This window comes from Tetrao urogallus (assembly GCF_951394365.1).
Source record: "Tetrao urogallus genome assembly, chromosome: 1".
Taxonomy (NCBI): Eukaryota; Metazoa; Chordata; class Aves; order Galliformes; family Phasianidae; genus Tetrao; species Tetrao urogallus.
Genome location: NC_136813.1, coordinates 65,673,293 through 65,697,878, shown reverse-complemented (window position 1 = coordinate 65,697,878; position 24,586 = coordinate 65,673,293). Strand labels below are relative to the sequence as shown.

The 24,586-nt window shown below is 39.5% G+C and overlaps 1 protein-coding gene across 1 annotated transcript in view; it reads left to right on the top strand.

The window, feature by feature from the left end:
• Nucleotides 1-2,829: 2,829 nt before the first annotated feature.
• PPP2R3B (protein phosphatase 2 regulatory subunit B''beta) overlaps nucleotides 2,830-24,586 on the top strand; it is a gene marked incomplete at both ends in the record, with an annotated part of 45,688 nt that continues 23,931 nt past the window's right edge. The window contains one exon of the mRNA XM_079549787.1: nucleotides 2,830-3,177. Within this exon, the coding sequence (XP_079405913.1) occupies nucleotides 2,830-3,177 (348 nt within the window). The remainder of the gene's footprint in view (nucleotides 3,178-24,586) is intronic.

The window sequence follows — 24,586 nt, the reverse complement described above, 5'->3', positions numbered from 1 at the left end:
GCCATGTAACTTTGCATTGACAGGCACACCTAGAGCCTCATTGATGTGTCATGTAGACGGTCTCTTGGTACCATGCGCAAACAAGTTCTCCAAGAGACCCTGTGTTGGCTGAACTGCCTCCCTTTCCACCCTCTCATTTGATAGGACAAGCGGAATGGTTTTAAACTGAGACAGGGGAGGTTTAGGTTAGATATTAGGAGGAAGTTTTTCACAGAGGATGGTGACACACTGGAACAGGTTGCCCAAGGATGCCCCATCCCTGGAGGCATTCAAGGCCAGGCTGGATGTGGCTCTGGGCAGCCTGGTCTGGTGGTGACCTCACACATAGCAGGGGGTTGAAACTAGATGCTCATTGTTGTCCTTTTCAACCCAGGCCACTCAATGATTCTGTGATTTGTAATCCCTTAGCAGGAATGGCAACAACAGCAATAGCACAGAAGCACAGGAGAAGTACTCTGTATTCTCCTCTCAACGGACTTAGCAGCTGGAAGCCACAAGCAAAGGTGAGTTCGGGAACTGCGAGTCCCCCTCGATGAACCAACAAGGCCCGACCGCAGCCCCTCCACAGCTTCAGCTCGGGTGGCCAGGAAGCTCCGTGACGCAGGCGGACAGGAGGCTCCGCCCGCTGCGCGTTACCACAGCAACCGTTCGCCGCGTCTCCGCCGGGACGGAGGAGTTCTCGCGAGTTTTCGGCGGGCAGGAGCGGTGGGCGCGGGGCGTGCCGGAAGGCGGCGCAGATTTGAAGGTAGCGGCGGGCTGTGCCTTGTGGAAATGGTGAGTGCAGGCTGCGGCTTCTTCGGGCGCCTTGGTGCTGCTTGCCCGCTTTCGTGCCGCGCTGCGTTACCCCGAGCGCTGCTGGGGGCACGTATACTTCGTGCTGGGCCGGGCGCGCGGGACAACGGCCGCAGGCGTGCCGTCGGCTGGCGGCTGCCCCGCGTCCCGCCAGTCCCGAGGCACGCAGGGCGCATGGGTACGGCCGGCCCCGCCGCGGGTTGGTGTGGGCGTGGAGGCGGGCTCGGCAGTCTCGTTGGTTTGTTTGTGGAGTGACGTGGCGACCGGTTCCGGTGCTGTGTGTGGTACTGGATCTTAAAAGGAAACGTGTGTGCTCAGCGTGATGAGCTTTTGAAAGTGGCAGCTCGGTAACTTGGCTGGTAGAGAATTATCAAGCCCTGGGCAAAGGCTGAGCCTCGGTGGTAACGGCGCTTTAAGGTGCTGGGTTGTGCTCTCTTCTCATGTTCGAGCGCTCAGTCATTATAAGGCTTCTCTGGTGGAGTGTTTGGAGTGACTTTGCAGCCTTCTGCATATGGATGAAATGGGTGTAAAGGTGAGGGCTTAAAAGTTAAACATTTCTATAAACATCTGCCAATGTGAAGGCTAACATGTCAAGAGGTAAAACGTAGGGAAAAAAAAAAGAAAAGAAAAAAAAGGGTTTAACCTAGCTAGTCAGTAGGTGTTTTGACTGCAGAGATGGTGATGGTAACCTGTTCAAAGCTCCTATTTCACCGTTAAGCCCTAGTGCTCTGGCTTCTTGAAGAGCATATATTTTCTCAAGTGAACAACTGAGCTGAAGTGATGCTATCCCAATCTTCAGGTCGCATAAAGCTGATAGGACTAAAGGTGGTGGCCTTAAATTGCCCCAGAGAAGGTTCAGTTTGGGTATTAAAAAAAAATGTTCTCAGAAGGAGTGGTGAGGCATTGGCACAGGCTGCCCGGGGAGGTGGTGCAGTCATCATCCATAGAGGTGTTCCAGAACAGTGTGGATGTGGCACTGAGGGATGTGGTCAGTGGGCATGGTGGGAGTAGGCTGCTGGTTGGACTGGGTGATCTCAGAGGTCTTTTCCAACTCTAATGATTCTATAATTCTGTGGTGTTTCACAGTGGCTTTAAAAAGTGTAGAAATATCAAAATATTTCTGTTTGTGGACTACGAAGAAGCCTTGAGGAGAGATCTCTGGGAATCTGCTTGAACAGAACTCATGTGGCAATATTAGTGTGTCATGGTGTGAGGTTTTGCATCGAGCACAACTTTCAGGGTGAAAATTGAGCCTTCAGTCTCAGCTTTTGACTGCAAGGATCGACTCATAAATCTTAGTTGTGCTTCCACCAAGGCTTTGCATAAACAGTTTGCTTATAGTCTCATAGTTATTATGAAGTGCAGCTACATTTTTTGAAGGCTATTTGTTACAATGAACATGTGTTTGAAGATATATTCCCATAGGCAGCTCTATTTGAGGAAGCTAAAGTGAAGTTTTTCTCCTCAATCTCCATCATTCGTGCATAAATAAATAAATTCATATAAATGCATTTGTTATTTGTGTTCTATGTCATAACATCATTTAGTGCACTGAGAGTAAAAGAATTAATGCTCCGGTTCCGTGTACTGTCGATATGTTTGGGTACCTGGTTCTCTGAGGAGAACAACTGTATATCCCAGAAGACTTTCACTGCTCTGTTTCTGTTTTCCCTCTCTTCCCCACCTACCCTTTTCCCTTTTTTGGGCCAGTGGGCCTGTATGCCTTTTGTCCCATCATAGACACAGGTAGATGTAGAGATAACACCATGACGCTGGGTTTGACTAATGATTTATGCTTACAGAATGATTCTTTGCCATTGTAGTCACATGCTGTTTTCTCTCTCCCCACACCTGCTGTATCCTGTGGAGAGATAAATATTAGCACTTTTATTTACTGTTGTAGCTTTAACAGAGTTTGTTTTTGTTTTTCTTAACAGGAGTTTTAGATTCTGTGAGACACTGAAAGTGAAGTGGAATAAGCAGATAATTATCAAACCTTTATTTTGAATTTCTTCCAAGAAGGGAAACCTGTAGAAAATGCCACCTGGGAAAGTTCTACAGCCTGTACTGAAAATGAAGGTGGATGAACTCTTCTTGTGCTGGCTGAGTCAGCCTACAACTCAGCTGATGCTGAAGGACTGCTTGAAAAGAATCAAGAATGAGGGGAAAACTGAAATTGGCAGTGGAGATGCAGGAAACAGTGAAAATGAGAGGTTCACAACTAAAAATTCCAATTCAAAGCAAAGCATATTAGGAGATATCAGGCTGCCTTTGATGCCTTTCACTTCTCCTCAGCTTTCTACTTCTCTTCCTTTAGCAACTTCAACCAGCCTAAGGAATGCATCTAATGTTAAAGGAACACGTAGATCATCAGGAACCAGAGTAGTAAGTTTTGTTTCTTACTTATTACGCCTGTTTGTTGAAATGGAAGTGAATTCATGTTTATGGGTGTGGTGAGTTATGCAAGTAATGAGTTTCCTCAACAGGAGGTGTTGGGATGGGAGCAAAGCAGCAGCACAGAACGTGAAATATCAATGTTAGCATTAATGGCTAAGCGGCTTAATGTGCAAGGAGCCAAGACAGTCTTTTGAAACATCTTTTGCTTTTTATAAGAGATGTGCACTTCACACAAAATGAAAAGTGGATTGTTTTTATTTCCAGTAATTTTTGCTGAGTAGAAAGCATCTTAAAAATGCCATATCCTGTACTTTGGTTTACCTGCCCTGTTTTTGAGCTACAATTTCAGATACCATGTAATATTAATCTGTCTTGTAGCCAACTTGCATCTTCTGTGTTTGTTTTGGTGGATGAAGCATATGTAAGGAAAGATTAGAATAAGCACTTCTTCTGAAGAAGGATTACCCTGTGTGCTAAGGTTAAGGCTGGTATTGATATTCCTGTGTTTCTTAATGGGCATGAGCAAATGAGAAGTGATGGAAAAGCTAGAAATCACCCTGTAAAAGAAAAAGAGGAAAAAGGTTCTTTCGGTAATGTCCTTGTGTCTGTTGAACAGTGTCTAGCGTATGGGAGTGTGGTGGTGTTGATGGTGGATATTCTTTTTAAGAGTTGGAGAGTGAAAGAAATAAACTTAAAAGCCAAAACTTAGGTAGAAAGGCATAGGTGTGATGGCCATGACTAACCAGGTATCATGCATGAAACATGTCTAATATTTTATTTAAAAATTTCGCATTTTATCAGGCACGGTAACTTACAAAGGCTATTTAGTTTAAAAAACATCTCTTGTTTATCATATTTTTGATAGATGCCAGTGCTTCAGCTATCACATTTAGACTAATAAGCCCTTCCAGTATATAAGTTATTGTGAATAAATGCGAATCCCCATGTTTGTTTGCAGTGTTATTTTTATAAAATACTCCCTTGACTGCAACTATTCCTTGGTCTGATGATACCAGGCACTGTTGTTAGTACAAGACTCCAATTTATTTCTACTGAATCTGCATATTAACAAAGTAATTGTTTTGGTACTGCATGGTACATTCAATGCTTCCTTTCTGAGAAGGTCTTGATTTATAATAGACAATGTCTTCTATGCACAAAAGACATCCCTGCCCCCCAGCCTGATATTTTTCGATGCAATCTAATTTCTAGCCCTTTTAGTAAATTGTAAGAACAAAACTGGATAGAAAATGATCTGATAACTGATGAAATTAAACATTGCATATGCAGTCTGCCTTATATCTAAGGAGTTGTTAACAGAGGCGTGCTGTTTCTGCCCTAGTATTATGAATCTGTATACTGGTAATTCATTGCTGGAGTTCGTTGCTCCTGACTACTCTCCTTACTTTGGTGCGTAACTCAATCCATTGGCCAAACCTTATGTCCCAGGGAAGCCATCTCAACTAAGAGTAGAAAGGTTGAGAACGACTTGTGGAATGGCTGAGAATGACTAAATATCAGTTAATTTTAGTCTGTTCCTGGTCTTTATTGTGTGTGCATATACCTGTATTTTTATACACTGAAGTAACAGTGTGACCTCTGTTTTGTGCTAAACCGTTTAATCTGAGGTGTTGTTTTTTTGTTGTATTTTTGTATTTTAAAAAAAAAAACTAATTTTCAAGTCTAGTTCAACAACCTGCAGCCCATGTTTCTTAGATTCAAGGCATTACGCTTAATGTCTAAAACTTGCCTGCACTGTTCTTACCACGCAGGGACATGTGTTTGATGCATAATCTAGACAGACAGCAAAGCATGATGATCTATTGACATAATTTTTATTTTTCATACTATCATATTTTCTGTTTTAGTAAAAATGAAGGGAACTTGCAGATATTCAGTCTCTTCTTGTATTGGACAAAAGTGACCAAAGGGGGTTAGAAGCCACTGCTTATTTGTTTGCTGTAATTTCTCTTCATGCACATTGATTGCTTTAAGTAGATGTCATAAAGAAGAACTGTAACAGATTCATAAAGATGTAATGTGGCTTACTTAAATGGAATCATTTGCATCGTGCTGAGAAGGAACCTGAATGGGTAGGTTGTTTCTTTCCTGAGAGTTAAACATAGGGAAGTTTCCAAGCAGTGAGGAAGTTATTTGAGGATTTATTATTCATCTTAATTGAATTTTCATATAAAATCTAATCTTAAGGGCTTGTAAATTGTATTTGCAGCAAGCACTGGCTCTAAAGATACTGCTGAGAGTCGCATAATTGCATATTCTGCCATGACTGTGAATTTTCTCATAGAAAGCAAAATGTACCCCTCTTCCTTCTTACGTGGTTATGAGTTACCCACTGCAGTGTCAGAAATGGTCCATCTGGCTTTGTACATCTAATTATGGTTCACAAATTTAGCCACAAAAGCTTTACCTATTTCATTTGAGATTAAGTAAATTTGAGGTCCTTGTCATGTTTCTGTGAATGAAGGACGATATTTCAAATAGCTTTTTTTTTTAAAAAGAGAAGGCTTGTTCTTCAGCTCTAGTAATAGAAATTTATATTCTAAGTCCTAGAAAATGCTAGATGTCAATGTGCTCAAATCTGTGTGCCTGAGGGTGTTATTAGAAAATGGTTTTCACATCCCATCATGAAGAGCTGGAGAGTTATTACCTTTAGGATCATGTAAGTCAACTGAGGCATCTTATTGAAGCTTTTCTTACTGTATATGGGAATGCTGATAATGCAGCATACAGGCTGTAAGTTCATTTGTTATGCTTTTTCAGTGTCATTGAGCCGAATCACTATGTTTGATTATGGGTAATGTTGCTGTACAACTCTTTCTATCTCTTGAAAGTTGAAACTCTTCTGAAGGGCGTAAGACAAAAAAGCTGCTAACAGGAGAACTGATATCCTCGGGCCATAACTAGGTAATTATGAATACTTAGGAAGCACTGTTTTCATACTACGGGTTTCTGTACTTCAAATAACAAGTATTGCAGAATGGGAAGCATTCTTGGATCACCAGCCTTGAAACTAATTAGATAATTAAGCTTTAACATATAGTCAGCATAATGAGCATTTGAAAACCCAAGCTGGTGTTCTGATGGTAACTGCTAAACAGTAATAAAATTACTGACATTATTGACAACTACTATATTAAAAGAGATTTTCTCTTTCAGAGGTTAGCTTGCATATGAAATTTAAATTTCATTTTTATTCAGAAAGTTGCCACGCGTTTTTGCTGACATAGTAATGCCTTGTCAGAGAAGAATGTTCTGACTTCGGAAAAAGATGAAGCCCTCACTGGTTAGCAAGTCTTTTGTTTCTTGGGTGATGAGAGAACCTACATTGTATGGGCAAAACATTGAGGCACTTGTAACAAGGATTAATTTGTTCAACTTGACAGAGTGCTTGAAGCCAGTTCTGGAAGAACAGTAGTTCAGAATAGACTGCAGGCTTAATCTTCAGACATGTTGTGAAATCCAGACAGAACTCAGCAGTGACAATTTATCCTAGCATGTTTTGGTGGAAGTGAAAATAAAATATTGTTTGTTTAGGGTTTGGATTTCTTGTTTCTTTGTTCATTTTTTCCTCTTTGTTTGCCTGGTGTCACTCACAGTGAGTTCAATTTCTGGCTGCACCTATTGTGCAAGTATAATAATTGCAAAGTTCTGGCAATGTGAAGGGCTTGATAGTGCTCAGTGTACTGCAGTTATGATTGTGATTTGTAAATCCTTAATGTACTAAAATAACAAGAAATCAGAGGCAGAGAGGGAGTTCAACAATTATCTTCAATGTTTTATGAATATAATGTTGTATAGAGGAAATTCTAGAGCTGTAACTTCTGAACTTGAGGGATTGTTGCTGCAGTTTTCTTTCAACCTCTATCTCTATTGTGCATAGGTTTAACAGTGTTTCTGGCACGCTAGATTATCTTAAACATGGAGGATATACAATTGTGTGCTGTTCATCACATTGTCAAAAATGGCAGGCCTCAAGGTCTAAAAGATGCCGCAGGCAAGACGTTTAATCCAAACCAGCTGGTGTGCAAGGCATCTGGGGAAACAATTCACAGAATTTCCTATGGGCATTTTGAAAGGGGGTAGTGTGGAGAGATGTCATATGATCTGAAGAAGTTCAAAGTTATTTTCCATTTCTCTGCAGGGGCAACCTTTGGCATAAAGGTACTTCTTAGACAGGTTTCTGTATAGCCTTTTCTTGATGAACATATTGTTCTGCTTGTTATTCTGTGACAGTTATTAAAGCTCATTATCCCATATCTGTGACTTTTTAATACTCCGATATATTGTAGCGTATGGCTTTTTTTCATCACTTCCATTCTTATCAAAATTTCTGTTTCCAATTAGTTTGATTCAGATGTAGTGGCACTGCTATATCCGTTTTAGCTTAGAGGGAAGATAAATGAAATAGTTTAACATTAAGACAGAGGTTTGAGTATAACAGCACTAAGAGTTGCTTATTGGAACAAAAGAGCTCTTTGGATGCCATGAGTCTCAGATCTGCCCCCTTTAGATCAGTGGTGGGCTGTGTTTCCATGTTCTGCAGATGTGTGTGCTTTAGGTTTTGGGGAAACCACCACTAACAAGGAGTAACAGAGAAGTAAAAGGAGTGACTCTCTTTGAATCCAGGCAGCTTTTCACTCTGGTAGGTATTGAACTTTGATGTCACTCTTGACGTTTCAAGAGATTAGTCTTGTACCTTGTCTGCATCAGAATTGCTACCTAACATACCTTAATATTCGAAACAGTGCCTTAATACTTGAAACAAAGCCTGGGAGATATGAGTTGTGTTAGGATTGCACAACACTCTAGGTTATGTATGGTCTAACACATGAACTCCCTAACTCTGCATTAAGGAAATCTAGTGTTAGTAGTGCTATCTCCCATCACTGCAGTGGTGAGGTGCTGGATTTGGCTTCCAGCTCAAGCCCGTGACTTAAAAGCAGACTGTAAATAACCTGGTAGCAAGCTTATGTACTTCTGGGATGATAACAGTGTGCAATGGCAGATGTCAGAAATAATGTTCACAGTGAAAGTCTTTCTATGGTGTCTACAAAGGAAGGATGGCCAGAAGTTCATATTAAAATCTGGAAGAGTGCAGCTATGGGCATTCCTGGATAATCATTACTAGTTTCAACTGTGGTCAACATAAGCAGTACCAGTAGTATGTTGTATATATTGTGGTGGTTGTTCTTAAGCTTTACTGTACTGAATAGCTTGGAACAGAAGAATCGTTGTCTTGATTGGAGAACTAATGATTCATTTCATGTGTAAATGATGAAATGAAAGTTATTTACTGTTGCAGCTATTTTGGTACTGTCTTCTTACTGTACATTACTGTATATTGGACCCTGGGCAATAATAGCATTTACTCTGTTCACATTCTGTACTTTGCTGAAAGAAGGAGGTGTGTCTTGTAGCTCTCATTCAAAGTGGCAATTGCACGTGAAAAAGATACTTCTGTCTGACTGGAAATTCAACAATGTTGTACATGCTACCTGCAATCTTAGACTTGTTGGTACTTCTAGTGATGGAAAAAAATTGAATTCAGAATTATACGTGGCTTTCTTTAAACTTAAAATTCATGTGACTCCTGACATAGGACAAATTAATATTTTGATGAAACTGATAACTAAAAGGTACTCTCTCCTATGTGAGTAGCTACTGCTTAAAAGCAAACAAGCAAAAAATTAATTGCTACATGGGATCATTACATGTAGATACTATTCCAGTCTGTCAAAGCATTTGAATACAATTATGGCTTTACATCAGTCATTGAAACAGTAGTTTGTGTTAACAAGTAGGCAGTCTAAGAACCCATTTTAGCTTTTGAGAGCCCTCCTACATGCCCTCTACGTAGTGTCAGCAAGAAATGAGGTTGAGGCCAAAGGTATGTGTGAATTTACTTCAGTACAAAACAATTAATGCAGTTCATCCTGTGAACTAAATGAACCTAGACAATGACTGCTCACAGCTAAAGGATTTGCACATGTAGCTGCCTTGAAAAACTGAAATGAAAAGCAAGCTCAATAGTTTCATTAACTGGAGAAAACACCTGTTAAGCACTCTGTGTTCTCTGCGGTCTACATGTGAGTGCTAAATTTAATGTTTTAGCTGTGACATAATACATAAATAATTCCATTGTGTTGAGTTGAATTGTGTTCTTGTCTTCCAGTTAACCGCAAGCTAATGATAGTTGGTAGCTAACAGCATTGGTAGCTAAGATTAGTTTGTGTTCCACTATGGATACAAGTTAAACTTATTCCACGTAAAGCTAACCAGCAATCAAATGATGTTTTCAGGTGTGTAATGGTACTTCATGTTAGGTGTATCTCATTCCCTTAGCAATCACTCTTCTATTAAAAAAATAAATAAATAGCCAGAAAATCTAGAGCTGCCCTTGTACTGTTTCTTGATCACAGGTACTTGCAGTGCTAATGGGTTCTTGAGGCTGTTGTTATGTCCTTTCTGCTTAGTTTAATTTCATACGAAACTAGCCTTACATATGTGATCTACGTAGATCTTAACTAAAAACTTTGGCTGATTTCAGGCAACAAATAAAATCAACAGGAAGTGTGTAGGGAGCCTTTCACAACATGTGCAGGTGTAAGAAAGCAATGATTATGCAGGAAAGACTTGTGTGGGTGATGAGGGAAAGACAGCAAGACTGTCAATAAAATGTAAATAAAGGGTCTTCATCTGGGTGCTGCTGACATCACCTTGACAAAACAAAGTTTGCAGAGCTTACAAAACTGTTGGACTCGATCTATTTTTAGAATTCAGCAGAATCAAGAGAAATGTTTCTAAACAATATTCTTCCCATAAAAGCTAGCTGTGTATTGTAATCAGTCTAATGTTAGTATTCATAAATGTACTTATTTTACAGCAAGTACCTTTTTAAAAGTCTTCAGTTGCAGCTTTGGAAACAAAAAGTTTTGAAATGCAAGACCTTTCATTTAGTTCCATATTATTTATTTTAAAAAAAAAAATCTTATTCTCCTTGATAAGCAGTATAGTTTTATAGTTTCTATCATCTTTCTGTTTCCTGTGCATGGCAGTGTTAGGTTAAGAGACAGTCTTAATAGGAGTTCTATCAGAAATTCCACTGTTAAGTTATAATTTGTGGTCTTACTGACTTTCTTATAGAACAAGTGGGTCCGTATCTTAAGCTTCTTGATTTGTTATTTTTGCTTAAGGCCTTTAGGGAGTGAAATCCAAAGCAAAAACATATGCAGGAATCTTTCCTGCACCTGTCACTTGCTCAAAATTGCTGTCTTGTGATTTCAGGGACTAAGTTACACGAGGCATTAGCTTATTTTGCTTGCACTGAAGCAGTGATTGTGCTTTCATAGGCAAATCATTTTAGTTTTGGAAATGATTAATTTAAAATTCAGTTGATGTAAAATGAAGTACTGAGAGTTAGTGCTATTTAGTAAGTTGCTTGACAGTTGAGGATCATAAATGGCAATGTTTTATTATATCAGATTAGTGTGTCAACTTCTAAAATAAGGTAACAATTGGTAAAGGTTACCAATCTCAAAATGATTAGATATCCAAATGGTACCTGTGACTTTGAAAAGCCGCATAATGCATAAATAGGACTCCATTATAAAAGTTTGTCTACTGTAGCAAAATCCAAATGGTATTGATATAGTATTCTTAATCAGCTTGACCCTTCATTTCACTATATTCTTCAGTTCAGAGGCATACACTGCTAAACTTACAAATGTAGCTTTCTCTGTGGGTAAGCCCCATCAGCATCATGGTTCATTTGAAAAACAATGTCCTATTAGAGCAGGTGTAACTTTAATTTGTATGGGCTGTAAGAGATTTTTATTATACCCATCTGCTTGATAGTTTCCTTAGCAACATCAATTTGTGTACGCTTCTTTTCGTGATCGGATGAGTAGGGTCCTCTGAAGATCATGACGAGTCAATAGGTTCCACCTATGGAGCACCATTCCAACAACCTGCTTCCACTGAATCTTTGTTTATGCCGTGCATGGAAAAAATAACATAAGAACTGATGAAGTTTTCCAAAGATGGTAAGAGATGGCAGAGAACAAGAAAATTATTCTTACCAGTATGTATGTTATCCATTAACCTTTGGTCCTCGTTTTTATTTTATCCAGTGCTGACACTTGCTGAAGTTAGTCTGCCAGATGCAGTTAGCAGTCTAAAACGTCCTGTGCTATGTCTTTGGAGTCCAGGCAATGTAATCATAGCAAGGTGACATGTATCTTATCTTGCTTCTAATCGGCCTGTGCGTGGTGTACATACATGGCATTCTTCTAGTAATGTGCAGAGAATCTGATCAGATCATTCTTCCCGGTCTAGCAACATGTATCTTACATCTAATTGGTGTGTTGCTGTTCACTGTGTTACCTCCTAAAAAACTTCTAATTCTCACATAACTGTGGAAAGAACATCCAAGCATTGTTCTGTCAACTGGGCTCAAGGTCTTAATGACACTCATTCACAGAAAGTTAGGGATGAGTAACAATACTCTGTTATTCTATTCATTTCAGGAGTACATTGTCCTCTTGTTCTTTTCTCATACAGAGCAGTTTGAAACGGGTGGATACTAGCAAGAAACAACTTAGATAATGGTCTGAAGAGCATCAGTTCCATCAGTGTGAGAATAAATAAGTTTCAACTTTATGTATCCTTATTTCATAACAGGGATGTAGGTTTTAGTGAGTGAGAAAAAAAATTGTCATTTATGAATTCAGTATTGGAGAAATCAGTCTTGGTAAGTTCACCCCAACCCTGAGTGGATCAGCTTGTCAACGAACAGTCTTGGTTGCTTCTGCAGTTATTTGGATGAAAAACAGAATTTGATGTGCTACATTTTTTTGTTCTTTTATTTTTCCATACTCTAGAAATGTCACATTTTACAGTGTCTATCTGTCTAAAATTCACAAACAGTAAGTCTTGCTTCACTTTCCTGATAGGGGAGTATTTTCTTTATTGCTCATAGAATCGTAGAATGGTTTGGGTTGGAGGGGATCTTTAAGATCACCCAGTTCCAACCCTCTGCTATAGGCAGGGACACCTCCCTTTAGACCAGGTTGCTCAAAGCCCCATCCAGCTTGGCCTTGAATGCTTCCAGGAAGGGAGCATTTATAACCTCACTGGGCAACCTGTTCCAGGGTCTCACCACCCTCACAGTAAAGAATTTCTCTCTAGTATTTAGTCTGAATCCACCCTCTTCCTGTTTAAAACTGTTTCCAGTTTAAAACTTCCCCTCCTCCTGTCCCTACGTGCCCTTATATAAAGTTCCTCTCCTCATAATAGTGTAAAATAACACATGTGACCAACTGAGACATTCCCTCATTCCTACAAGGTTTTCCCTTACAAAGATGCTTTCAAAGATGAGTAGGAGTTCTAGAATTCTGTCCAAGCAGAGGTATTCTTCATTTATTTAGACTCCTTTTTGCTGGAAGTTTTGTAATGTTGTTCAGCAGAAAAGTACAGCAGATGCTCCTGAGCCTGTGTAAGCTGTGTTTTCTTCTGTGTTTTCACTTTGTCCATCATAAAATCAAATCTGACTGAAATTGACATCATTTTTTAATCTTTACCCTCATTTTTCATTCTACCTTAAGAACTGCTAATACAACAGTGGTCCAAAGGCCTACTACTGTTTTGCGTGCTTTAAAGATCTGTAGTAAATGATGCAACTACCCAACTAGAAATACATTTACTGAAGTGCAGTGTCATTTGCACCTACTGTTGTGCAGTAACTCTTGCCAAAAATAGTTTGATTCGTTGAATGTTCAGTCTCACTGTGGAACTTGGCAGTAAAGAGTGGGGAACCAAATAATTAACAGTCAGATATCTGGTATTTACCCAAATAACGGAGCTCTGTGTGTATCAAAGGTCAGGTACAGACTTATCTGGTCTAGAATTGGCTCTTAATAATATTCAATAGTGGGGAATCTAGTCATAGTCTTTTGAGAAGACAGGCAAAAAAAAGGAAAGAAAAAAAACCAGCATTTTAGGATTTTTTGGGGTTGTTTTTGTGGGGTTTTTTGTTTGTGTGGTTTTTTTTTTTTTTTTTTTTCTTGTCTAGCAGAGAGTTGTTGCTTTTATCTGTCTGTGTCTCTCTTCTGGTATATTTACATAGTTTCTTCTTTGCCTTTCCTGCCATGTAGTTAGTATATTTTGCTCAGCATCTTTAGCTGCTCGACTGCTTTTTTGATACATCTTCCTGAGCTATTTACTTATACCAACAGTGCATTTTTTCCCTTTTAGATATCTGAAAAATATCCTTTATGTTAAGTTTGTCACGTTATTTCATCTGTTTCCTGTATTAAGAAAGGTGTTACCTCACCTTAGTTATCTTCACTGCTCTTTTTTTGTTCCTCACTGGTCAGTTACTTTTGTTCAAGGCTTTACTAGTTGTACACGTTGACTGTTGTAGAGATGGGACAGTTGTTTCCACAGTCAACCCAGGGCACGCTTGCATTTCTGCAGTATGGCAGGCTGAGGGGTTCAGGTGTGCTGCACACTGTTGCCATTGAGCTCGTTCATGCGGTCTTGTGTAAACTGTATCCAAAGGCCAAACATGCCTTCTGTCACTTTGGTTCATGTGTAATTGGGTTAAGATCTGGAAGCTAGGTTTCATATAGCTGAGCACAGCTCATAACACGTTGAGTTTCTTTTCTTTGAAACTTTCTTGAATGGTTGGAAGTGGGTATTTTTAATAGTGTTTGAGATTGGTTTTCTATAACCTCCTAAGACTTTAGATCTACTATCAGCATATGCTTTTGACTAGGAATTGCATTTCGTAGCTAAACATTTGAAGTTTTTTGGGATCTGATTCAGAGTTCTGTTTCTTTCACGTTACCCAAAACATCAGTGAAATGTGTCCAACTTGAATACTTCTGTGTTGCAGCCGCATAAATGCTGTGCTGCTATTGCACATGCTCAGGCCACTGTTAAAGTGGTAAACTCCTTAACCACAGGCCCTTGAGTCACTTCCATTCATAGTGTGTATCTTTAGCTTTGGAAGGAAGCTCAGAGCATGTATCTTCCCCTCTGTTTGTCTAGCTTATAATAAGCTGCCAGGATGCTTGAACCGCTTTATGGCCAGCATCCAGCCCTTCAGCCAGGAAAATATTTTGCCTTAGCTTCTGCTGGAGAGAATTCAGATTCAGGGGGAATGTAACACTACACCTGGACATTCCTTGTCCAGTCTGGATGGAAGCTGACTTTCCCCTTCTCCTGTGACTAATTCATGACTGAAAAGGTTAAAACTGATCTTAAGGGGCTCTTTAACTACACTGCTTTGAAAGTACTGGTACCTCCCTAAATATGGCAATGCAAAACCCTTTGAGTTTAGATGGTGAGAAGGGGGTGGTTAATAGCTGCCACTGTCCTTACTCCTCACAGTGTGTTGCAACTAAATGTTCACTAGATGTAGATTTGTTGTATGGTGCAGCCTGTATGCTTTTGAAAACTATACATGCAGGTATGTAAGCAACTACTAGATTGGAAACCAAACCAGTGGCAGTAGGGCTAATACAGCATTAAGCTAACTGTGGAATTGATGTTATCAGCTACTTCTGACTACAAAGTGGTATCATAACAAGGAAACACAGAATATTCAAAATACTGAACAAAATGTACTGGTAAGTAGTGACAGGCTCAGAGCTCCATCTTAAAGAGGGAGTGAAATCCCCAACTCTTCAAAATGGGGTTGAAAACACCAGTGTCTTATTGAGGGTCCTTCAGGTGAGTAGGAGCTTCATTCCCTTTGCTTAACTCTGTGTGGCAGTCAGTCATCTTAACGACAAACAGCCACCTCAAGTAAGAGCCCAGTTGTAGTAGTGAACTGGTGCACATCACCTTGTGAAAAGGGGTGAAAATCTCAATTTAGGTGAGCAGATACCTTTCTTTACATATCTTTGTTCTCTAAAAGAAGGCCTTTTTCTCCCTGAACTGAAATGTAATCTGCTTTGCCTGTGTGCAACACAACCTTCCTGACCTTCCTCAAACATCTTAGTCTGGAATTGGCATCTGCTGCCAGAGTAGGATTCTTCTCCTACTCTAACACCTCAGTCCCCTGTCTCAGGTTCCAGGCATGCTGCTGTTGTGTGCCACACTCACTGCTCTCTCCTCTGGCTTCCTTGTGAGTCAGGGTTATAGCTTAGTTGATCTGATCTTCCTAAGAGGCAGTGAGTGGCAGCCAGATTTGCTCTGTGCAGTTTGACAGTCTGATCATGCCAAACACAACATGTCTGACTCCTGCCTAGTCAATTCCTTTCTTGTTCTCCTACTTCCGAGAGAAATAAATATCTTCATAACAAGTTGCAATAAAGAAACAGGTGGGAAATGCTGGTCACTAAATTAAACTCAAGAAAACAGACTTTTTGTCAGCATTTGCTTCCTAGTAGTGTCTGATAAAGTAAAAAGGAACCAACTTAGACAAGTCATGTTTTACTGGTACCTTTTCAGTTTCTCTTTTCTGAATCTCACAGTCTGTTGTGGAGTTTTACTAAACTGATCCATGACAGAGTGGATATGAATAGAAGAGTTAGGCTAAAGATCATAAGCACAGTGCAGAGCTAAAATAATGTAGTCAAGTAAGAGAAAACTTGAGCTTTGTAGTGAAACAGTTGTTCTAGTGTTTTTTTGGTATGTGTACATCTTTATCTAATCAAGAAAGTTATTTAAAGCATGAGGGATGAAAACATCATGACCGACTCTGTCTTGCCATTCAGTAGCTTTGCTTTTGCATGACTGGTCAGAGGTATCAAACAGGCAATTTAGAGAGTAAAGAGAATGTAAGGGGCTATGAGTATTTACAAATTGATTTTATAACGTGAAAACTTTCAGTTATCTAATATGCATCAGGTTGTAGAAGAGGATGGATAGGATACTCTGAATTGTCAGTTGAATTTCTGCAAAAACTAATCACATTTCTGCTTCTGGGAAGGAGATTGCTGTGGTCTGAAAGATCGCATTACTCCTCATAAAATGCATTTGAGATTCATTTAACTGAAAAGAGAATGTAATGGTACCTAACTCTAACTTTAGTGCTTCTGAAATTTGATAGACATGCAGTGTAACACGTAGATACTGGTGTTTGTAAAAGCTCCTATTTGAGTAAGAAAAGTGTCTCCTGTCAGCTTTGCTCAGATTTTGTTGCATCATTGGTATTTCTAATGTACTCTTTCTGCAAAAACATTTGCCTCAGTGCTGCTGGTATCTTCTGCCGTGGCATTTGGGTGATCAGAATCTTGTGATACAATAACTGACATCTAGATGAATGCAGAAAATGTTTCATGAAGCTAGCTGAGCCACTCCATGACAGTCTGCAGCTTTTTCTGTTGTCACTTTCCTTTTTCTTCTGATGTAATAGGATTCCTGCTTAAGGGCTGAAGAGCTTGGAAAGAGTTGAACTGCTGTTTAGTAAGCCTTCGGTGAGGTACTTCATTGAAGCTAGACAGTGAGTGTTTTGTGACAGAAGGAAAAGCTGAGGGGGATGGGAGGAGGAGGAGGAAGCTACGACATGACCACGGCTGGCCTCTTCACATTCCTCCAGGGCTTGCTTTTTTAAAATTGGAAGCTGCTTTTATAGATGCTGCTCCAAACAGGTTTGGTTTTTTCCATACTATCCCGTTTAGACTTTGGAATGCTTGTATGAAAGGACAGGCCCCCAAAGTGACTTTCCAATCTGTTTTTGTGATTCCAGCCAAGTTCCCTTTAATGTATGGAGCAGGCGAAGTTGAGCTGACTCTCTTATAATATCACGGAACTCAGACGCAGCTGCTGCTTTAAGTGGCACTGTGTGATAATACAACAGCTCTGCTATTTACTGGGATTCAAGTGCCTGGACTGGCACACAGAGACATTATATGAAATCCGAAAGCATGAGGATAAAGGAAATTTCTTTGCGGCAAGATCCTGATCTGAGGAAGGAGTTGGCGCTGCTAGCTCGAGGATGTGATTTTGTTTTGCCTTCTAGATTCAAGAAGAGACTGAAAGCTTTTCAGCAGGTCCAGGTTTGTCTTTCAGATCTTATGCAATTAAGTTATTGTAATTAATTGTACTTCTTCAGCCACACAAATTTCAGGAAATATATGAAAATTCTTGCTCAACTAGCAGTGTTTCAGTGGGTTTCATATCGATGATCTCCTGTGTTTTAGAAGACTGTGCAGGTGGTTCTCTGCAAACAAACAGAAGACAGGAGGGCTTACTGAATCGTGTAGTGTAGATAAAGTGTGATGTTTGCACAGAGGTGCATGCAGTTGGACGCTGGTGTGCTTAATGCCACTAGACTTCTACAGACTGCTTTCTATAATCTGCATGCATTTTTTTTTTTCCTGGGGTTTTAATTTACCTTTTTTGTTTTTTCCTTTTACTGAAACTAGGCATATAAAATTGGCTGTAACTGTACTAACTCAAACAGAACATGCTGAAAGGTGCTTTCTTACTTACATGATGTCCCTGAAATCCCTTATATTGTTTACTTCATTTGAGTTTGAGAGAGATGAGTTGTACTGGCTGTGTGGCAATATGTGCCTCTCTGCTGTTTTGCAACAGTGAGTTAAATCCACCATTTTAAAGTGAGCTCATAATTGAAAATAGAAGCATTTGAAATGCATACGTAGTAGGAAAACTTACAGAGTGAATGTTTCAAAGAGATTTTTTTTTTTCCTAGTAGAGGGGCAAAAGCTTTCTGCTGCTTTATTGGAAAGTTGATATTTCCTCAATCACCACCTAACTTGTGTTTTGGTGGTATGTGAATTTTGTCCTCACTTCACCTTCACTTCTAATTCATGTACTAAAAGGTACATCTGTGACAGCATGCATGACATTTGTTTTATACTCCTTTTTAAATAAGGGAAGTTTAGCATTCAAGTAAAAATCACATTTCTTTGGATTTGTGGCTTTTCCAATCATTCTAAATATAGCTTGATTTTGTATTCAGTGCACTAGTGTCCCTTTCAGGTGACCTTCAAGAGAGGGCCGTGGAGCCCCATGATGGTAAAAAGGTGTTAGGTTGGTATCTGCTATGTTGCTATTTCAATTTTCTTTCAACTGAGTTTTATAAGCAACTTTTATTCCTTTGCTGAAAGCAGAGTTCAAGTGCTGACCCCCTCTGTTTTATGCCATTCAACATAAGTTTGTGAATGAAAGTGTTTTGCTACTTGAAGTTTTTATGATGAACATTAGAAACTACCAAAAGAAATGAGAATTACATCCTTACTTACCCAAAAGATAGCAGTTAATATTTAGGAACCTCAGAGTTCAAGGCGAGCTTAGTCTAGTCATGGCATCCTGCTGTAAACAAATGCTGTTATTACCAGGAGTGGTGCCCCTTAACTCGATCTGTCTTTCATCGAATGGTGGTTGGATTGCTTGAGCTTTTACGAGGCTTTTTTGTGTTGAACTTGGAATGATTTCAGGATAGTAGGATAATGCATGTCTAAAAGCAACCAAATCCTTAACAAAACACCTTGTCTAGTCTGTATTTTTTTTCTATTTTTATATGCTGCAACAATGAACGATCATTTCTCATTTTGAACTAGTTTTGCACTTTCTTAGTGAATGGTAACTGTGGAATAATGTACCTTTGGCCACTGAATTGTATTACGGACAATATTGTGTGGGTACAACAGGCTTAATAGGAGTGTAAAATTAATTCTTGCATCTTTCTTTGCTCAATTTGTTATATTTCATTTGAGGTACCTCATTAAATGGTACTTTCCTTCTACTTCATAGTGTTAAGGAGAACTTTTTGGAAGTACCTTTTGGAGAAAAAAAAAAAAAAAGTGTTGCTAACTGTTGGTGTGGAAAGTTTGTTTACTTGTAACTAATATTAATTTCAAGTTGTGCCTCATGGGTCAAGTGCATTTCAAAGAGCAGTTGTTCATCTTCTACTACATAATCTTTAAAGAAATTTCATGTTGAAATGAAAAATTGCTTAGACTTCTTGTAGAACAACTAATTTTTTTTCTCAGTTGCTGAGTTTCATTGCCATAAGAGTTTAGTTTCCTATGCTACTGCAGTGTTGGCTTTCAGGCAGGACAGACAGTTCATGTATCTGAAGTAAAATCGAGCAGAAATGAAGGTCAACCTGTTTTTCTGTACTCTTACTATAGCTTTGTAACGTTCCTATCAGTGAAGTTTTGGTAAATCATTAGACAAATGTCAGATTCTTGTGAGGATGTTTAGTGCTGTAGGAGCGAACCTCTTAAAGAGTAATGGTGGTGGATGGCGAGATGGAATGTGTGGCTCCACATCTGCTCTGAGCTGTTTTGGAGTGACTGTGGGTCTTGCACATACTCCAGGAATCCCGAGGCAGTAGATTTTGAATAGAGCCATATAGGTTATTTGTGGATAGTCCTCTGCCTGTTGGAAAAAGAGTGTAGCAAACTGAGCTGTACGTGCATCTTTAAATAGACAACCAATGGTGAGATGGGTAGCTTTGGAAAGCGATGCAACAAGCTGCTTCCCAGGGATTGCATTTATTGATGGAAATTGATAAAACTGAGCAAAATAGGGCTTTTGGGGAAAATCAGTTCCTCAAGAACAAGGTAAAAACAACATACAGCTGTTGGAGTGCTCTGTGTTTTGGGGAACTGAGTTTTTAAGTAGTTGATTTTGAACAGAACTAAATTGAATGTGAATTCATCTTCTCACATTGGTTGTAAGAATGACCATTTTCAGACAATTTTGTATCTCCAGAATATAGTGAACTGAAAATGCAGCACTTGAGGAGACGCTGTGTCCATCTTGCTCATCAATTTCTCCGAAACTTTGGAGGGAAACTATCACTATGTCAAGTGGACTGGCAACTTAAAGATGTGAACTGAAAGGCTTATTACCAGCTGGTAGCAGAGCTGGGTGTTTTAGCCAACAGCTGGTGACATCCCTGCCTGTCAGAGCTGGAATGTAAGCAGGATCATTACCCAGGCTATTTGAGGAAAATACATCTGAAGTTGAAAACAAAATATTAGCAGAATAAAATATATCTGTGTGCAGTAACGGGCTTACATACGTGTGCCTTAGTGTTAGGTAAACTAGGAAAATCAGTTGGTTTTTTTTTTTTTTTTTTCCACTTAATCTCATACTGCTGTGTTGTAAATCAGGTAAGTTTTAATGTGAAAACTGGGCTTTTTAAAAAACAAATAAATTCATGCTGAATGTGATGATTCGAAAACTGAAAAATTGCCCTGAATCTTGAAGTAATCCTTTAAATTTCAGTTCCAGGACCAATGCTGGCAAGTTCTCTGATATTCTAACTGCATTATGCCTTCAGCTGCTGTCACTGCTTGGTGATCCCCATAGCTGAATGCGTCACACCTCAGCGTGGAAATGGCAGCCTTTGGTTCTGTGGCCACCTGTTAATGATACCAAATGCTGCTTACGTGTGCTATTTATGTCAGCTCTATGTGAGATATTTCAACTTCTCCACTGTGCCTACAAGATTAGCTTTCCTCCTGTGTGAAATTAGATGTTAGTGCCTCTTGTTTGCTTTTGCACTCCTCTGTTAGCAATGTGTTCTTTAAACTGCTGTGGCACGTTTACAATGACAACAACTGCAGAGCCTGTAGGTGTTAACGTGTGCTGTGCTGATGTGTGGTTGTGCCGCAGTGCGCTGATTCTTCCAGTGATTAAGAGAACGTTCCAACTTCTGAGAGAAAGTAAATTTTGAGAAGCTTCATTGAGGCAGTTGGTTTTTCATCTGTAGTCATAGAAGTCACTTACGTATTAGTTAGAGGTCTTGAGAAGTCACTTACGTATTAGAGTTCTCTAGCAAGCCAGTTTTCCAGGGTCCTTTTCTACCATAACCTTCATTTGGAAACCCATGAGCAGCTTTTGGGAGGTGGATGAAGGAGCAGAATAAAAAGTGTTTGGGGAGGGGGATGGGAAATAGGAGTCTGACTCTAGCTGATAGCTATGCGTGATGTTAGTTTGTTGATGTAATGCCAATTTATTACAGCAGATGCCAACATTTAAGACAGAATGAAAACATCCAAGCTGCCCACAGAGGCTGCCTTGTTAAGATGAGAGGTTTCCCGTAAATGGTGCATCACTAGTGGCTTGCCAGGCCTTAAACTTTAGCTGTTCAGAGGAAGCTGTAAGCAAACTAATGGTTTTCTCCCACTTTTGCAATAGAGACTCCTAGTACAAGCTTCAAATGTACTGGCTCCACTGTGGCAGCACCTTCCTTACCTGCTTGTGGCTGGCACTAAATTTATGCAGATGTGTATTGCTTCTGTAGAAAAGCCAATATGGTGCTTACAGCTTACCTGACTTGCAGTGTGACAAAGAAGTGTAAATGCCTGTATCTTCTGCAGATAAACCCTCACCCAACAATTCAGAGATTGAGGAGTTCTCATGTACTTCTCCCTCTTGGAATAAAAGTTCCACTGCTTTTTCTCCATTTTAACATACCTTACCTTTATTATCACTAACATTGCTAACAGTATGTGTCCTCTGTCAGTGGTACTACTTTGTTTCCTAGAAAGCCTGAAACAGTTGTTACACTTCTGTAAAATATCTTTCAACTTTTATATGATCAGAGGGAGAAGTGATTGCTTTCACAGTCATCTGAGTCAGAATTGGTTGGAGCATTGCCAGACAGAAGCTAACAGGACACTTACTGCAATTACTGACTGCAGCTCTGCAATGAGGCTGAGCTTATTTGATAATTTTCTTTAGTAGATTTGTTTTTCCTAAGCTCAGTTGCATTGAGTGACTGAAATTTGTGGTAAACATGGAAGGCTGCAGAGTTTACAAATTAAGCGTATGTCTGTCTTAGCCCTATTTGTTACTTGTGATGTTGAACTGATGGCCTGTCCTGTCAAGGGCTGTTTTCCATAGACAAATGTTAGAATTGCCTGAGGTAACTGACTGTCAGTTTTTCCCCCATTAAAATGATGTTTAGTCAGTCATGACTTCTTTGCAGGTAGTGAGTCCCAGTGTGATCTGCTAGCTGTGTACAATCAATATGATTATGTATTAGGAGGGTCTTACCAGCTAGTCTCCTGAAAACAGTAGAGGTGACAGAATGTGCCAGTTAAAAAACAGGAATACTGATCTAACCTGTGATCAAAGTATTTTCTGAGAAAGCTGCAACTATATGAAAAATTGGGTACATTATTGACTTGGATACTTCATTTGACATAGTTCATAAAATGGAGAGTGCCTGACAACAATTCACAGCCATTAGCACTCTTGTACTACTTCTGACTTAGCACAAAATACAGTAGGGGTTGCCTTTCTTTACTTGGATTTTTTTGATGCTTTTTTTTCTCCCTTCTCCCCATTCTATAATCGGTACCATTTTCATTTTCAGAATTGGCAGAGGAGGCAAAATGTGTTTCCGTTGGTCAGTCACAGCGAACTCTTAAAGGATTCTACCACATCCAAAGGCTTTGGTAAAAGTTCTGTCAGCAAATAAAGCAAATTTCTCACAGATGTGTGAGATACATTCTGTTCACGTGCTTGTGGCTTTTGGGGGAGAAGATAACTACCTCTTCCTTCTGCTGTTCCACCTGTGCCCCATCCCAAGGCATTGAATGAATCATGACACTTTTTCTAACTGAGTGACTTTTTTATTGCTGAAGTTCTATGTAACTATGCAAAAAAATAGACAAAGGCAGCCATCCTTGGAGGATTTTCTACAGCAATAATGTGTTTGCAGTAGCAGGACTGCATTACTTGGCTTCAGCTATACCAAATTGCTACCAAAGCTACCAAATCAGGATTGTCCTTTAATTTCCAAAATCACAGTTGCAGAACTCAGGTAAGAAATCTGTTAGTACACTGTCTACAGTACTGAAAGGAAGGAGACTGGCAAGCATGTGCCTTAATGGTTAGGTATCCTGCAGAAAAGTGATGTTAACGTACCTGTGATGGAGATACTAAGTAAAATTATCTTTTGGTCATTTGAAAACTTCCCCTGTGCTTGCTTATTCCACACTACTTCTGCGTATGTAGATGTAATACATCTTGTCTGAGGTGGCATGCTTCCCACTGAATGTATTTTTATTACACAAGATGTTATGTATGGAATGTATTTCATAGCTCTAGGTGGAAACTTTTCCTGGATTCCACTACCTACTACCTCCTCCTACATGAGAATCAACATGCTATCCCAAATAAACCTGTGTAGATGGTCAGGACACTGCATGCTCTGCTAAAATACTTAGACTTTAACAGATTTCTTTTCAGTGGCTTTCTCATGGGGCTTGTGTTGACTGCTGAAGTGTGCTTGATAAATCAAAGGAGAAAAGAATTACTGATAGTTCTGCAGCTACGAGAAGGTTTTGGAGCAATATTTTTCAAGCTTTAGTTAAGACTTCTAAGCCTATGCAGCAGTGGTGCTTGCCATGGCAATTTCACTCAAACTTCTTTCTCTAGCTGTGATGTGATAAATAGCTGAAGTGCTTGTTACTCTGCTATCTTGAGACTCAAAAAGGTGGGAAATTTGATTAATCTAGCAAGCAGTTAACATCTTTTTTTCCTCAAAAGCACAGACTGCCACACCAACATTATTTCAGTGAGAAAATAAATATTATTCTAGTTTATTAATAAGATGGATTTTCTAATGCTAAATCATAAAATTAATGTAGATTCATATCTCCACATCTCTGGTTGTGTGCAACTTACAGCAAATAAGAAATTGCATGTATTTTTTTAGGATGTGATACTCTAGTTCTAATTCCATACTTGCAACTGCAAGTTGCAGTGTAAGTTTAGAGTCTTCCTTAGACATAATATTTACTAGTGTAAATTCCAGAAGGTGTCAATTCCAGAAACTACAGACCACTTCAGTTCTGCCAAAATGGGACAGTGTGATAGATGGCTCAGTTGTTGGAGTAAAGTCACTTTAAAATTAGGGGCACTCGTTTGCACTCAATGACAAAGCCAGAAGACCGTATCATTTTTTTTTATAGAAATAGTCTTGAGGGTCAGCTGCCAAGAACATGCATAAATCAGATGAGAACGATAACAGTCAATCTGTAATAATGAGAGAGTGCAAAACGTGGCACGACATCAGGAGACGCCCGAAGTATTTGCCAGGGCGAATTTCAAGGTGAACCAAGAACTGCAACACAGACTGTGCTGGGTGGGTTACTGAACAGTTGTTTCCTTGTATTGATTCATGGGATCCATAGGCATAAAATCAGAAGCAGTGTAGCTTAAAGTACTTTTTTTTTTTTTTTTTTTTTTTTTTTTTTCTTCCTAACAGTGTATGGCGTTATGGAAAAGTGTATTCCTTTTTCTGTTGCATTTCACTCACTGTAATACTAATTTCAAGTGACTACAGGCCAAACTGGATCAGGGGGCTGATCTGAGTTAAGGCTAACAGCAAAAGCAAGCCAATTTAAAACTCTGTCAAGGCTAAAATTAATAG